The 15,399-nt window shown below is 50.5% G+C and overlaps 2 protein-coding genes and 1 long non-coding RNA gene across 4 annotated transcripts; 2 read left to right on the forward strand and 1 right to left on the reverse strand.

The window, feature by feature from the left end:
- Positions 1–845: 845 nt before the first annotated feature.
- On the reverse strand, positions 846–6,491 carry LOC123624332. 2 transcript variants are annotated; one of them, XR_006730111.1, is made up of 3 exons: positions 5,546–6,491; positions 3,633–4,512; positions 846–1,865 (listed from the first exon to the last, which is right to left on the reverse strand). It is a non-coding gene; the product is annotated as an uncharacterized LOC123624332 (long non-coding RNA). The 2 variants fall into 2 exon arrangements; XR_006730110.1 differs by having other exon boundaries at positions 3,633–4,640.
- Positions 6,492–7,257: 766 nt separating this feature from the next.
- LOC123624333 (galectin-10-like) lies at positions 7,258–11,466 on the forward strand. The gene is made up of 4 exons (XM_045532022.1): positions 7,258–7,446; positions 8,902–8,978; positions 9,491–9,701; positions 11,216–11,466. Exons 1-4 carry the CDS (start codon positions 7,432–7,434, stop codon positions 11,327–11,329), a joined length of 417 nt encoding a protein of 138 aa, XP_045387978.1. The 5' UTR covers positions 7,258–7,431; the 3' UTR covers positions 11,330–11,466.
- Positions 11,467–12,623: 1,157 nt separating this feature from the next.
- LOC123624227 (proline-, glutamic acid- and leucine-rich protein 1-like) lies at positions 12,624–14,569 on the forward strand. Its single transcript, XM_045531859.1, has 2 exons — positions 12,624–12,767; positions 13,523–14,569. The coding sequence occupies exons 1-2, from the start codon at positions 12,624–12,626 to the stop codon at positions 14,105–14,107; spliced, it is 729 nt and encodes a 242-aa protein (XP_045387815.1). The 3' UTR covers positions 14,108–14,569.
- Positions 14,570–15,399: the final 830 nt, after the last annotated feature.

Consider the following 15,399-nt stretch of genomic DNA (forward strand, 5'->3'; position numbering starts at 1 on the left):
GAACCACCATGCAGAGTCAAGCTAATGACATATTAATTACCCTTAGGTTACTGTAGCTCACTTTCTAAATCTTATTATGCCTGGGCTGGGGAGTTCCTAGATTGATAAAGCATACCCTCCTTCCCCAGGTGCAGCAGTTGATTGGGATAGGATTAAGGGTGGAGCAACATCAAAATGGAGTGCCTACCCCATCCTTCTTCCCAGGTGGAGCAATTGCTTCAAGCAGCACCAAAACAGGGAACCCTTGTCCTGAGAAGAGTTGGTGATCCTAACTATCTACCTAACCTTTCCTGGATTAGCCTTCTGTTAATTAATTTTGTCAGGGGGCGTTCCCTATATGGCCACTTCCTGCCATGGGGAGTTGCCCCAGGCACTCTCACTTAGGCCACTGATTACCCATGAGTGCCTTTCAGCTGGGAGGAGTAAAATGCCCTTTCTCTTTGAAGCTGAGGAACTCAGTTTCTCATTTATCTATGAACAGGACAGTTCAGTTTCTTGGTTTGCAAATGTGAAGAAAAGCCAATTGAGATTAATTTTGGGAGGAAGAGGCAACAGAGAAGACCCTTGAGAATGCAGCTCCAAATCAAAATTAGGACCCTAAACAACAACTTCCTAAGAAAAGAAATGACAGCTCAGAATAAGCCAGGACCATCAACCAAGATCGAGAGGTCAGGAGTACTTAACCAGTTCCACCCAAGGAGAATTGTGGAGTTCAGAGGCCCAAGGGGGCCATGCTGGTGCCTGGCACCAAGTTCAGGTCACTCTTTCAGGGTGTCCGGAGTCTTCCCTGAGCCCCACATTGGGTGGCCATCTTGTTAACGGAAAAGAACCCAAACTCCATAAAGTAATTCAAAGAGGTTTATTCTGAGCCAAATATGTATGACCATGTCCTGGAGAGTCACACCCAAGAAACCTTGAGCAAGTGGTCTCTTGGTGGTTGGGTTACAGTTTGGTTTTATATATTTCAGGTAGACAGGAATTGCATATAAGGCATATATCAATATATGGAAGGTTTACATTGGTTTGGCCCAAAAAGGCAGGACATCTCGGAGCAGGAGATTACAGGTTGTAAGTGGGTTTAAAGATTCTTTGATTTGTAACTGGTTAGAGAAATTAATCTTTGTCTAAAGGTTTGGAATATTTTAAGTTAAGATAAGAAATTCTGTTAATCAGAGACAAGCCGCTGAACACATACTCTGACTTAAGTGATCTATTAAGTAAATTGATGACCTATAGGTGTGCTTTAACCTTTGTCTCACATGGCCTTAGGCTTGTTAACAATTCTGTATATTGTAGCAAAAAATAACTCCAAAAGGGGAAGGGAAGCCTCTCCTGGCCCCATACTCTGCTCCCCAAATATCTGTCAGAAATACTGGATTGTGTCACTCTCTCACTCTCCACTTAATGCCCCAAAATGGATCACCTGCTGTGCTCAGAAACCTTCCAGTCCTTTTCGGTGGCCATCAGGGCCCTATGATCCGCCTTTTTCCTACAACTCCAACGCTCTTTTTCACTGGTCGTGTGACTCCCATTCTGGGCTCCTTTATCCCTGTGGAGCTAATCAAGTTATTTCCCATGGCAGGCGCCCCACACGTGCTATTTTCATACCCAACCCCAGTGTCAAAATATCAGGCTCTCATCCTTCCATTCTTGGGTTAAATTTCTGTCCCTCCTGGATGCCATCTCTGACCACCTTATTCAAAACAAAATATTCTTTCATACCATTAAGTTTTCTTCCTTAATCACTTAGCCAGTCTGTACCTGTGCTCTAGGTCACAATGACCTTCTCTTTTTCCATCCATTAAAATGTCATCTCCATGAGAGCAGAGACCCTGCCCATCCTGTTCACCATCAGAACCCAGAACCTAGGAGAACAAGTACATCTTAATAGCCGGTGAAAATTAATTTGCTAAAATTCAGCATTTGTTCATAATGTAAGATAAATTAGATTAAAAATAATAATTAAATGATCACATACAATTAAGTACAATTTAAAAACAATATTCATGAAAAATTTGTAAATATAAGCTCATTAAACACATGAAATTTAGACCTTATGAAAGGCAAAAATATGATATAATGAACAAAGACAACAGAGAAAAAATATACGACATAAATAACATACAAAGATTTAGATGCTTAATTTTTTTAATTGTTTCTTTCTTTCTTTCTTTCTTTCTTTCTTTCTTTCTTTCTTTCTTTCTTTCTTTTTTCTTTAGAGACAGGATCTCACTATGTTGCCTAGGCTAGTCTTGAACTCCTGGCTGAAAGGATCCTCCCACCTCAGCCTCCTTGGTAGATGTTTAATCTATAAAGAACTCTTTTTTTTGTGTGTGTGAGACAGAGTCTTCTTCTGTCACCCTGGTTAGAGTGCAGTGGTGTCATCATAGCTCACTGCAACCTAAAACTCCTGGTCTCCAGTGATCCTCCTGCCTCAGCTTCCCAAGTAGCTGAGAGAGAATCCGTTCAGCAGTAGTGGGAGGCTGAAGATCCCAGAGGGCTTATTGGTGATCAACAGTCAGATGACGGGAGGAGGGAGTGAGAGACAGTCCGAGGAAGGTAACAATGTGTTCAGATAACTGAACTTTAGCTGGCGACACTCAGTATCCCTTAGAGGCAAGAAAGCTGAGGAGGGAGGCAGTCTGTGTATAATTATCAGGGTATGAGGGGCTGCAGAGGAATAAGTCATCTATATACTGGAGGACAGAGCTTGGTTGCAAGGGGCATTGGAGAAGATCTTGGGCGAGAGCCTGACCAAAGAGGTGGGGGCTGTCCCTGAACTCCTGGGGCAGAACAGTCCAGGTGAGCTGTTGAGATGTGTTTGTGTCAAGGTCTTTTTCATGTAAAGGCAAAGAGATTGCAGCAGGCTGGCTCTAAAGGAATGGTAAAGAAGATATCCTTGAGATCCAGGACAGAAGAGTGGGTAGTGGAGGGTGGAATGTGAGAAAGTAAAGTGTAGGGATTAGGCACTACAGGGTGTACGGGGATGACTGCCTCGTTAGTGAGTCATAGGTCTTGAACTAGGCGATAGGAGCCATTTGGCTTTCTCACTGGGAGAATGGGTGTGTTACAGGGGGAGTCGGTGGGGATCAAGAGTCCCTCGCGCAGCACACGTTCAATGATGGGCTTTAGACCTTTGTGGTGGGTTGGTGAGATGGGGAACTGTGGCCGGGAAGGGAAAGATGAAGGATCTTTAAGTTGAATGAGGACCGGGGTATGGTGGGTGGCCACTAATGGGGTGGACGTGTCCCAGACCTGAGGATTTACCAGACCTGGCAGGAGAGGCCATGTGGGACTTGGCGAAGTGGGAGAGGCTGTGGGTGGAGATGAAAGGTCTGGAGAGAGAGATAGGAGAAGAAGGGCAGAGGGCGTGGAGGAAAAGTGGAGGGTGGTACCCAGTTTGGTTAGTAAGTCCCTTTCCAGTAGTGGAGTGGGACAGGAGGGCATGATAAGGAAGGAATGGGTGATGGGACAGTCATCTATAAGACAGGTGACCGGACCAGTGGTAAGGGGCTGGCGAGGTTGGCCGTCAATATCCGTGACCAATACCTGGGAAGGATAAGTGGGACTTGGAAAGGAAGGCAGGACAGAGTAGGTAGCCCCCGTGTCAGTTAAAAAGGACACTGACTTACCCATTATCTTGCTTGTTACCCTGGGCTTGGCGAGGGTGACTGGGGTCACCAAGTCAGGGCTTCTTCAATCTTCGGCAGCCAAACCCAAGACCATCAATGGCAAGTCTGGGGGGTGGAAGGACTGACCCTCTGGACTTTGGTCCCAAGGGGCCGTCAATCTTCCAGTGTCCCTCTGGACCGCAGGCCGGACAAGGTCCTGGGGGTGGACGTGGCTGCAGGCACCGCTTGACCCAGTGTCCTTCCTTACCGCACTTGAGGCAGGTGCCCGGTGGAGGACAGCTGGTTGCCTTGGACGAGGTCGATGGCTGCGTGGGCCCTGCCGGGCTCAGGGCTGCAACCGAGGCTTGGGCTTGCAGATGTGCCTCTTGGCGAACACGGGCCTCCTTTTGGGCCTCTGCCTGCTCGTCTCGGCAATTAACGACTTTAAATGCCATATTCACCAGGTCTTGGGCAGGGGTCCGAGGGCCTTCCTCTAGCTCTTTGAGTTTCTTTCTGATATCAGAGGATGATTGGGTAATAAAATGGGTGACAAGGACAGTAGTCCCTGCGGGAGAAGCTGAATTGAGGCGGGTCTATTGGACCAGAGCTTCTGTGAGGCAGTTTAAGAAAGCTGCCGGGTTTTCATCAGGCCTTCGAGTAATTTCTCTCAGTTTTTCAAAGTTACCAGCAGGGTGAGCAGCGGCCTGGAGGCCGGCAAGAACACACTGCAACATGCGGTCTCGCCGTTTCCTGCCTCTTGGCCGGCCGGGGGTCGGGTTGGTACTCCCAGGCCGGCTCTCGGCGAGGGACAGCCTCAGCCCCCCTGGCACAGAGCGGTCCGTGAGATGGAGCTGATCAGCATGTGCCTGGGCTGCCGTCCAGACACGTTCTTTTTCATCTACTGTCAGGGTAGAAGAGACGATGACAGAAATATCATGCCAGGGGAGATTATAAGCCTGTGTCAGGTAGCGAAACTCTTTGGTGTAAGCTGTTGGGTCGCTGGAAAAGGACCCCATTCGCTTTTCGGTTCTGAGAGAGGTCGGAAAGAGAAAAGGGAACATGACCATGTACAACTCCCTCAGCGCCCGCCACCTCTCGCAAGGGACAGAGGACAGACTGGCCTGAAGGGTTTGCATGAGAGCGAGTGTGGTGACTGACAGGAGACGTGGGCGGTGAGTGACCGTATGGCATGGAAAGAAGGGACGACGAGGGCCCAGAGGGACCGGGATATAGCGGTGGCCGGCGTGGTGGCGCGAGGCAGGAGTCAGGAGCATCAGAGAGAGCTGAAGGAGAAGGTCCAGGTGGAAGAGAGGGAGGCAGTGCAGGCCCTCGTGCAAGGAGGATCTGTGCTGGGTGACAGTTGCACAGAGAGAAGGACGGGAGTGAAGTAAAAAGAAAGCCTGAATGTAAGGGATTTCTGACCATTTGCCGTTTCTGTGACAGAAATTGTTTAAATCTTGGAGGATTTTAAAGTCGAAGGTCCCATTCTCGGGCCAGCAGGAGTCATTGTCCAATTCGTACATGGGCCAGGCTGTATTGCAGTAACAGACTAGTCGCTTTGGCCGAATGTCCAAACCCAGACCTTTTAGATTGGCCAGGAGACACCCTAGGGGAGTCTCAGGAGGAATTTTAGAAATGTGGCTGCCCGTGGTGACAGACTCAGACCAGAAAAGGGGGACTGGATCCAGGATCCCAGTGGCGAGTATAAGCGGAGGGACGTCTCCACTCGGGTTACACTGCCACGAATGACTGTGAGTAGGGAAGAGAGAAATCAGGCGTCCCCGATGTTCTCAAATCCCAGAAATCCCAGGCCCAGAGCCGAGGGAGGACCTCTGATGCGAGCTCTGCGATTTCCGAGAAGGGAGTGAATCCCGAGAAGAAGCAGAGGTCTCCGGGAAAGAAGTCTGAGTCGGGCAAACACAGGGAGGACTCACCGTTGACGAGGAATTGAAGAGGGACCCTCCGGCAGCCGGCTGTAGTCCCGGTTCAAGCGTAGAGTCCCAAATGTAGAGTCCGTCGGAGGGGCCGGCGCAGCCACGGGCCAGAATGGCCCGGCACGACCAAGACACCCCTCCGGGGTTTCGGCACCAAATGTAAGGTTTTTGGATGGTCGGCACCAGAGAAAGAAAGACGAGCAGAGTTGAAAGGGTTAAGTAAAGAGGCTTATTGGAGTGCTCCAGGGTGAGGGTAACCAGTCCAAGGAAGGGACCCAGCTGAGGTTCCTGGGCCCCAGGAGAAAGCAAAGAGACTTGGGAAGTCGCAGTTGTCTGGGACTGAGGCAAAGATATTTATATGTGGTGAGGGGCATAAGTGGAGGGGGGCTTGCTTTTTAGGTGCTTGTTCAAGTGGATTATCAAGTTCTTAGTAAGCGGGTTGTCTCTGGGGCTGCAACAGGATGTCTCCAGGGTCCGGTAGACACCGTAGGGGCTGGATGTCCTGCCAGTCACAGGATGTGGCTGGGCTTGGTGAGGCCAGGTGTTTGTTCAGATATAAAAGTGGAGCTGACTCACTGTTTAGGACAGAGGGGTTTGTAGCAGGGGAGGGGACTACACGGCCCCCCACTAACCTTACATGAACCGTAAGAACAAAATGGGAACAAATTTGCATGAGCCCAAAAAAGACCTCCAAGACAAAGCATATGCAAACAAACTTCAACCAAGTGGTGAAAGTCAAAGGAAAGCAAAGTATCAAGGCAAGAGAGCGGTAGCCCCTGGGGGTGAAGAACTCAAGTACTCAGGAAGGAGCACACAGGAGCTAATGGTATTAGCAACCTCTCATGCCTTGAATGTGGAGGTGGTTTCCCGAGTGCCAGTTTAATAAATACTTACCAAAATATACATTGTGTGGTAACTTGGATCAACTTTTCCACAAATGGTTTAAATTCACAGTCAATAAAACTGAAGAGATAAAGAGAGAGATAGGGATGGCAGAGGGAAGGAAGGGAGGGATGGGGGTAGAGAGAACTCTAATTCAGTCCTTCTTTAAATTCCCAGTTCAGGTTTTAGGAATGTTTCCTCTCATCCCAAAAGGAGAACTTGAGGACGGGTCCTCAGTCACCCCAGGGGAAGACTGCATTACGGTCGCGGTCACACCGCCTGGACCTGGACCTGTCCTCAGACAGGTCTGCAAACAAGGATCACACAAATGAAGGGCTAGAACTTTAGGATGTCACCCTTCTGCCAGAATTTGAGGGAGAAGCAGGGTCTCTGAGGTTTTGATGCACCTGGCCCCCCAGACAGAAAGGACAGGGTGTGGCTAGAGCCCAGTGTGGGGGACAGAGTGTGGGGCCCCCACCTGGCAGAGCCAAGGGGCCTGGGTGGGGTGGAGATGGCACAAGGACTTCTCTACCTCTCTCTCCGGTCCTGCTGAGGTCAATTTCTATGCTCTCCCACGGCCTCTGGAAGACAAAGGAGGAGGATTCCCTTCCAGGGCCAAAGGCCTTGTTCCGGTACCGCCACTTCTTTGCCACCGAGCAACTTAGAAAATGTGCACCTGGTGGATTCTGCACTGTGGGGAACAGGCTACGTGAGAGGGGAGGAGGCTGGGCATTGTCCCTGCTCAGCCCTCACCCCATCTGTGCATTTCCTGTCCCCTCCTTCCTCCCCTGCCCCACCCACCCCCACTGGCATTGCTGCTGCCTCACAGACACTGGCCTGAGTCCCTTTCTGACACCCCACCCCTTCTCACCCTGCTGGGAGGGGCTTGGGAGCAGGGATGCAGCCAGACCAGGGCTGCAGGGCTTATTTATGCCCTGCAACTCCAGCAGGTTCACGCAGAAGAGGAGACCCAACTCGGAGGAGCCCTCTGGAAGCAGACAGCGATGCCAGGGCTACCGGTGGGTTGCAAAGGCACAGCCTTCAGTGATCCCAAGTCGCATAGAGAAAGGAAGGGGAACGGGGAGATTTTATGAGAGGAAAATACGGGTGTTTCTAGTTTGAACGTTTTCCTGAGAGCTGTGGGTGTGTGGAGGAGAGCCCCTGGGGACACGATGTGTGAGATCATCGTGGGGCACGGTGTGTGGACCCTGGACCAGCGTGACCCTGTGTCCGCATGTGCTGGTGTCTGACTGAGAGTGAACGCTGTTGGCACGAGGCGACTTAGTGCGGGAGGCGGACAGCCCACAGGGATGGGCGGTGTGGGGGAGGGTGGGGGTGGGACTGTGCTTTGCCGTGGGGACAGCGACTGTGAGGCTGTGTCTGAGTACAGCCGGGACAGTGCCCAAGCAACTGCGCACGTCTCAGTGAGCAGGAGTGTGGGGAGGTGTGTGACACCGAGTCCCACGTCCCTGTGTGACTGTGAGCCCGTGTGTGATGCTCTGTGACTGGGTGTTGAACTGTGAACACGTATGTGGCTTTCTGTGCACGTGAAGGTTCTTCCCTACGTAGCAGTGACTCTGGTTAAGTGCCTGTAGGTTTCTGCATGTGTGGCGATGAGGGTCGCGACTGGCAGAACCGGTGGGGGTCCTGGGGACCTGGGTTCTCCGAGCACTGGGCTCTGAGCATTCCTGAGAGCAGGACGAAGGAGGCCTTAAACGCCGCTTCTCCAGAACAGTTGGGGGAGATGAACACAGACTGTGGGGGCAACGCGGGACCACCAGCTGCCACCTCCCTATCTCAGGGTCCCCTCAGCCAGCCCAGCCTGTCACTTCCCGTCCCCCTCCCTTAGCGCAGGTGCTGGAACTGTGCAGGGTCCTGACAGGACACGCAGTGCCTGTGATCACTCTCGTGTGTACCCGTCCCACACACGGCGGTTTCCTCTTCCGTTATATCCTTCCCTCCTTCAACTAGTGCCGTTCTCACTGCAGTCATTTTTTGTTTTTTAATTTTCACGTCTTCAAGTCTTGCTTTCCCAGGTTGGGAGTGAAAAATAACCAGAGGGCCGTTCCACAAGGGCCCTCCCCCCTCGGACACGTAGTCCCTGTGCAGACCCGTCACGTGCCAGTGATGAGCAAAGGTTGTACATGTGTTAACCCCTCTGTTACTGAGAACATCCGACAAAGCAGGGATGTCTGATGATCCTCCTTGTACTGGGGAAGCTGAGGCAGGGAGCATCCACGTAATGGACCTAAGATCTCACTGCTAGGAGGAGGCAAATCCAGGGTTTGAACCCAGACAGCCTGGCTCTTGAGCCCTTGCTCTGAACTACAGCCCTCCCGTCTCCTGATTGTGGTGGGTGGGGAGAAGGGGACCCAGGAGTTTGTCCTCCGACCTCTGGGCCACTGGAAACTGTTGAAGGAGGGGACCCCACACCTGGCATTGCCCCGCTCATCCACTCTCCATCCCCATGGCAGGTGCCACACGCTCGGCATGTGTCCTTGTCTATTGGTTCTTCCGTGACAATCAGAGGGACAACTCTCCTCCCTTTCGTGTGAGTACGCTGTGGGCCTTGGGTGAGGGCGTGAAGGAGAAGGAGGGCGTGAAGGATTAGCTTAGGGGATCCCCTCATGTCCGAGTGATGTGAAAATGTCTCATCGGCATGACGGTGGCACAGTGCAGGTGCAGGGCCTGGAGAGCCCTGTGGCACCAGTCATCAAACCTGCCGTTGCTGGACTGTGGGCAGGTCTTGGGGTCTGGGGGAAGAGGTCACTCAGGGGATGGGGCTCTGGCGCTTCAGCCGGGGACATAGAATTTTCAGGGATGGACCGGTCATACATCCAGGTCAGTGATTTCAGCTCAATTTTAGCCTTGGGCTCAGGGACAGAGCATCGCACTGCTCAGGAGTGAGCTGAAGCAGTCTCCCAGGAACAAGGAACACAGTGGCAGCCAGGGATATCTTCTACCCGCTGTGGGGAAGAGGTGGGACAGGATCCGGGTGTGCCTCCGGTGTGTGCCACCACGAGGAAGGGACCTGCCCAACGCGCTGTGTGCTTTGCCCTTCAGCAAGGACCCACAACTGCAGGTGGATTTCCACACTGGGACAACCGAGAGTTCAGACATCGCCTTCCACCTCCGAGTGTACTTTGGTCACTTCGTGGTGATGAACAGCTGTGAGGATGGGAGCTGGAAGGGTGAGGTGCGGTCCTCCCACATGCCCTTCGTGGACGGCAAAGCATTTGAGCTGCGCATCCTGGTGCTGCACAATGAGTACCAGGTGAGTGTGCCCAGGAACGTCCACACGCCTCCTCCGTGGGCTCCCAGAGGAGGACGCAGCTCCCCCTGGCCTGGCCTGAGGGTCCCTTGGGGTCCATCTCCCATAACGACTCCTGCCCCAGGCTTTTGGTCACAGTGCACACCCTGCTGGTACTGCCATTCTCAGCTCTTTTCCCAAACCTGACCATTTATAAGTATGCTGTTATTTAAACTTTCACATAGTTAAATGGCTAAAATATGCATATGAATAAAATTATATTAATCAGCCCCAAATTAAGTCTTTCTCTCACCCCTGAACCCCAATCCTCCACCCAGAGCAATTATTACTAGCTTCTCTACTTTACTTCCACAGATGAGCTATGCTTGTGCAAGCAGTCATTTCTTTTTAAACAAATGGTGGTATAAGTTTCTCTATGCATTACACCTTGGGAGCTAGAGTTTATTGGTTGTCAAAGAATATATCTTAGAAAAATCATTTATCCATGGTGCTGCCTCATTTTGTAGTGATTGCATAATATTCCAAAGGAAGGGTTACCAAAAATTATTGAACTTGACCCTTTTCATGGGCATTTAGGTTGTTTCTAATATTTTGCTCTCACAAATGATGCTGTATTAGGGTTTCTACACAATCATTTGTTATGATCAACCTCCAAGTACTTATATTGAAAGATAATTTCAAAGAAATGGGATAACTGGTTCAAAAAGTGTGTGCATTTTCAATTTGACAAATTAACACCTAAAGGTGACTTTCTCCAAAGCCTCAGCAAGAAAGAATATGTTCAAACTTTCCTCTGCAAATTGTTACAGTCTGAGTTTCACGCCGAAAAATCAGTAATCTGCCATTCTGCTTCTGTAAAACCTGCTTGCTCCTGCTCGCTACCCCCGACACAGAAATTCCTAAGTGACCTCAACACCCATGTTCTGTGTAAAATGATTACAGCCCCCACGTTTTGCGTGAAGCTATTACAACACTCATGTTTTGCATGAACAAGATATGGCCCAGAGCCCAAACTGCCCAGATCCTGTTACACCAAAGATAAGAAAATGATATCATGCTTACTCAAAGCTTTTTGTACACGTGCTTGTTCTGTCTTAGTAATTGTCCACCCACAAACTTACAATATAAAAACTTTCTGTTTCAAAGGCTCACTGCTGCTCTCTGTGCCGCCTTTGGGCGATGCAGAGGGTAGTCGCTGGCCAGCTAATAAAGACTCCTGATTTCACTCAATTTGGTCTTTAGGTGGTCATCTCTCGCATCTCAGACCATAACACAAATGAGTAGCCCAAAAGATTGACATTATTTAAGATTTAGGTGGGGCGTCTTTTCATATGCTTATAAACTGTTAAATATAATATCCTCTTTTTTGAAACATCTGTACTATTTTACCCCTTTAAGAACACTCAGGTTGCATTCTCTGCCACCACTAGCCCAAATCTGGGCTACTCCAAAGAGAAAGAAGGCTGAAAGCTGGTTTGGTGGCATGCTGTGTTTCTGACACATTGTCTCTTTTGTAGGTGGTGGTAAATGGCCAACACTGTTATAGCTTTGCCCATCGACTCCAGCCAGAGTCTGTGAAGATGGTGTATGTGTGGAGAGATGTCTCCTTGACCTCAGTGGATGTCGTCTAGGGAGGGAGGAGACCACACTCCCCATTGTCAAGGAGTCCCTCATTCTACGTGATCATGGATCCCCAGAGTCTGCTCACAGAATCATCCCTCCTCACCCCTTTCCTGACACGTGGTCATTAAAACATCACCAAACTTCACAGGGTTTGGCTCTTCCTTTAGGGGAAAAAGGGGAAGTGATCATCACCAAGAGGGACCTGGAGGTTCCATGAGAGGCATCAAGAAATCAAAGAGGGGGCCCGGTGCAGTGGTTCACACCTATAATCAATCCTAGCACTCTGGGAGGCCGAGGCAGGAGGATCGCTTGAGCTCAGGCGTTCGAGACCAGCCTGAGCAAGAGCAAGACCCAGTGTCTACAAAAAATACAAAACTTAGCCAGGCATGGGGGTGCATGCCTGTAGTCCCAGCTACTTGGTGGGCTGAAGCAGGGGATTGCTTTAGCTCAGGAGTTTGAGGCTGCAGAGAGCTATGATGAGGCCACTGCATTCTAGCTGAGGCAACAGGGTGAGACCCTGTCTCAAAAAAAAAGGGAAAAAAAAGACATCAAAGAGAATAAATCTTTCTGTGATAGGAGGAGTAAGTAACAAAGTCACTGAAATTTCTAAGACATTAGTAATAACATCCTTTTATAGGACTAACTATATGTCAGACACTCAGCCAAAATCCCTACCCAATTTCACATGGCTGAACTGAAATGTTAGATAGGTGTTTACAGCTACTTAGCTATAATTGCTGGCTTGGGGGAGAAACTTTGTCATTTGAGGAAAATCAGATGACATTTCTTCACTCAGTTGTTCCAAGCATGTTTATTGTGTATCAGCACTGCACCTGGCTTTGTATAGGATGCACTTCAGGAATTAAAGAAAGAAGATGACAAAGTTATCACTTGAAATGTTCAACTAAAGCAATGTTAGAGAACCACAGAACTTCAACGATTGCCCTTTAAGAATCTCTCTCTCTCTGTGTCTCTTTTTTTTTTTTACCTTGTTTCAAAAGAATTGCAAGATTTTCCAATTTATGTGGACAGAAATCTGGGGCTTCTGTGTGGAAATGAATTGTCATGGTTTTAGATCAGGGGATATGTAATTTATTGTTGGAATAGGCACAGTTTGTACTCGTGCCTGGTTATTGTCCCAGTAAGGCGTTGCAGCATCGCCAACCTCCCCAAAACATACGGGCTTAAAACAGTAATTTGTCAGTATCTCTCCCAGTCGTGCAGGTTTACTGGGCTCCTATGGGTGGTGGGTCATGTGGCTTCCATCAGACTGTGGAGGACAGTCAAGTTTCTGAAAGATCTATGCGGCTGGGTTTCCAGAGGATGCTTTACTCACCCCTGATGAGGCGGTCACTGGGGGCGCTGAACCACCTGGGGGCTGCTGCTGGCTATCTCTTTCTCAACACGACCTCTCCGTTAGTGACTTGGACTTATCAAATCATGGAGGTATCATGGTTGTTGGACTTAATGAGTGGTGACCAGCTTCCACAGGAGGAGCGTTAAAAAGGCTCAAGCAGAAAGTGCAAGGCGTCATAGGACCTAGCTTTGAACGTCACATGGTGTCACTTCTGCGACGTCGACGTCGTATTATTCAAGGTGAGTCACGCAGACAGCCCAAATCAAAGGCAGGGGACTACACAAGGTGTGGTTATTTTGACTTGTGGTTCATGGGGAGGACAGACTTCCTTGGGAACTAGTTACTATTCTGGAGATAGGGAACTGGCAGGCCCTGCTCATTAGTCATAAGACCCAAACCAAGGTCTCTGATAAAACAGGAGGTGGTGGAGGAGCCAGCCAAAACCAGCCCGAACCAAGATGGTAACCTGCGGTTACCCTGGCTGCCCGTGATACCCGGCTTACAAGGTGTTAGCATACTGAAAGAAACTCCCACCAACACCGTGACAGTTTACAGACGCCATGGCAGCCCCTGCAAGTTACCACACGCAGTTCAAAAGGAGGAGGGACCTCTGGTTCCGGGAACTCCCTGCCCCTTTCCCAGAAATCCCATGAATAATCCTCCTTCCACTTAACATAAGATTAAATAGAAGTTATTAAACAAGACCCTGGACCCTCACAAAGTGCTACTCTGTTGCTCTGAGAGATAGCCGCCACCCTGTCTGTGCAGGGGCCTCCTTTTTTTTTCTTACTTCTAAACTTGCTTTTCTCTTGCTCTGCGGGCTTGAACTCCCGAGTGAGCCAAGAACCCACTTGGTCTTCCGTCCAGACCTCAGTTTCGGGGGCCACTTTTCCTGTGTCCGTTCCATATTCAGGGCGGCTGGTCGGCGGCAGCTCTGCGACCCCCAGACCACCGCCCGGCGAGCCGGCCACCGCCCGCCCTCCGCTCCGGACGGGGACGGGGACGGCCGCAGCCCCGCGGGTCTCCGCCGCCGCGTCCGGGGACCCAGCTGCCGAGCGGCCGCCCTCCGCCGCCCAGGGCCCCTCCGTCTCGGCCCCGGGACCCCGGCTACCCGCCGGCCCGGCCCCGGCCCCCGTCGGAGGAGAGCGTGGAGGCAGCGGCCGAGCTGAGCGCCCGGGACCTGGAGGAGAAGGAGGAGAAGGCGGAGGAGAAGGCGAGCCGGAGAGAGCGGGAGACAGCGGTGGTGGAGGAGGAGGAGGAGGAGGAGAACGGAGCTGAGGAGGAAGAAGAAGGAACTGCCGAGGATGAAGGGGAGGAAGAAGATGAGGAAGAAGAAGATGACGAAGGGCCCGCGCTGAAGAGAGCTGCTGGAGAGGAGGATGAAGCGGAGCCCAAGCGGCAGAAGACAGAAAACGGGGCATCGGCGTGAGCCCCCTGCCGACGGGCTGCGGGTGGGAGGCCCCTCAGGGCCTGGAGGTGGGGCTGGGAACAGGCAAGTGCAGCCACTCGTCACCTGGCTCCTGCCCTGGGCCCAAGCCAGCGGTGCCACCCTCTTCTTCCTGCCCAGCCTTCTCATCCGCGCCCTCCACCCTCCCTCCGCCGCGGTCCACCTCCCGACCTGCTCCATCTGCCCCCCGGCTGGCCCCTGTTGCTCCTTCCTCTCCTTTGCTCTCTTCCTCCCTCCCCCACCGGTCCCACCCCTGCTCCCCCCAACCTCTGCATCCCCCAGCCCCACGCCCTGCCCCATCCTCTCCGGCCTGACCCGGGTCTCCCTCAGACCCCTCCTCTCAGATAGCGCCAGGCCGGGGTAGGGCCGGGGTTGGGGCCGAGGCCCACAGCTGCCCCCCTCCCCTCCCCTTTTTGTATAATTTAATAAAGAAACGGTCGCTCTTCTGTTTAAAAAAAAAAAAAAATTCCATATTCAGGCCCCAGTGACTTATACCCTTCCCGTGTACCAAAAACCCTAACCTCCCCAAAGGACTCCCACATGCAAGACAATTACGGTAACAGACTCAGAGTGAAGTCCAACATCTTCTCATCTAAATCAGGACTTGGTGCTCATGAGGGGGATTGAATATAAATTCTCAGGTCCGATTCCTCTCAATATGTGCACAGAAGGGACAAGACACCTGCCCTGTATACACCAAACACACAATGCTGAAACAGACGGTAAAAAATGCAATTCACGTGCCTATTTTAAGAGGGACGAGAGAAGGTGTACATCAGTCACTGGCCCGTATCACCGCTGAAAACCAGGCAGACGTAAGTCCAGGACATAAGAAAAAACTGCCATTCACATGCCTATTTTTTAATCTTCATCGATGCTTTTTAAATTTTTTTTTAATTTTTAGTTGTATTTTACTGGGACTCTGCAAGTGAAGGGAAGGCAACACAGAATAAGAGGAGTTTTTTTGTTTTGTTTTGTTTTGATGAATCACAGCTCAAAATATCTATGATGGGTGAAGTAGAATTTCACTTTGGATTTTTCTCAACCAAAACTTCTGAATTGTTTTAGATTTGTCTAGCACGAATTCTTATGCAATAGAGTTTAAGACTGGAGAACTATTCAATTTTCATCAGCATTCCATATATGGATCATTCAGTAATTATTAAAATCTTTTACGTATTCTTTCCCCCTGAGGAACCACCTGCTGTAAAAGTTGCTCTTTATCTTTGTTTTCATAAATCTACAATGGTAAAAGAGATGTACACTCCACACAT

Source organism: Lemur catta, chromosome 19, assembly GCF_020740605.2.
Source record: "Lemur catta isolate mLemCat1 chromosome 19, mLemCat1.pri, whole genome shotgun sequence".
NCBI classification, from domain to species: domain Eukaryota; kingdom Metazoa; phylum Chordata; class Mammalia; order Primates; family Lemuridae; genus Lemur; species Lemur catta.

Excerpts from the sequence above, each read along its gene's own strand:
- LOC123624227 (XM_045531859.1), top strand. The coding sequence starts at position 12,624 with ATGCGGCTGGGTTTCCAGAGGATGCTTTACTCACCCCTGATGAGGCGG. Across the intron at positions 12,768-13,522 it reads GGACTTATCAAATCATGGAG|AACCCACTTGGTCTTCCGTC; the intron begins GTATCATGGTTG and ends GAGTGAGCCAAG.
- LOC123624333 (XM_045532022.1), top strand. Across the intron at positions 8,979-9,490 it reads ACAACTCTCCTCCCTTTCGT|CAAGGACCCACAACTGCAGG; the intron begins GTGAGTACGCTG and ends TTTGCCCTTCAG. Across the intron at positions 9,702-11,215 it reads TGCTGCACAATGAGTACCAG|GTGGTGGTAAATGGCCAACA; the intron begins GTGAGTGTGCCC and ends TCTCTTTTGTAG.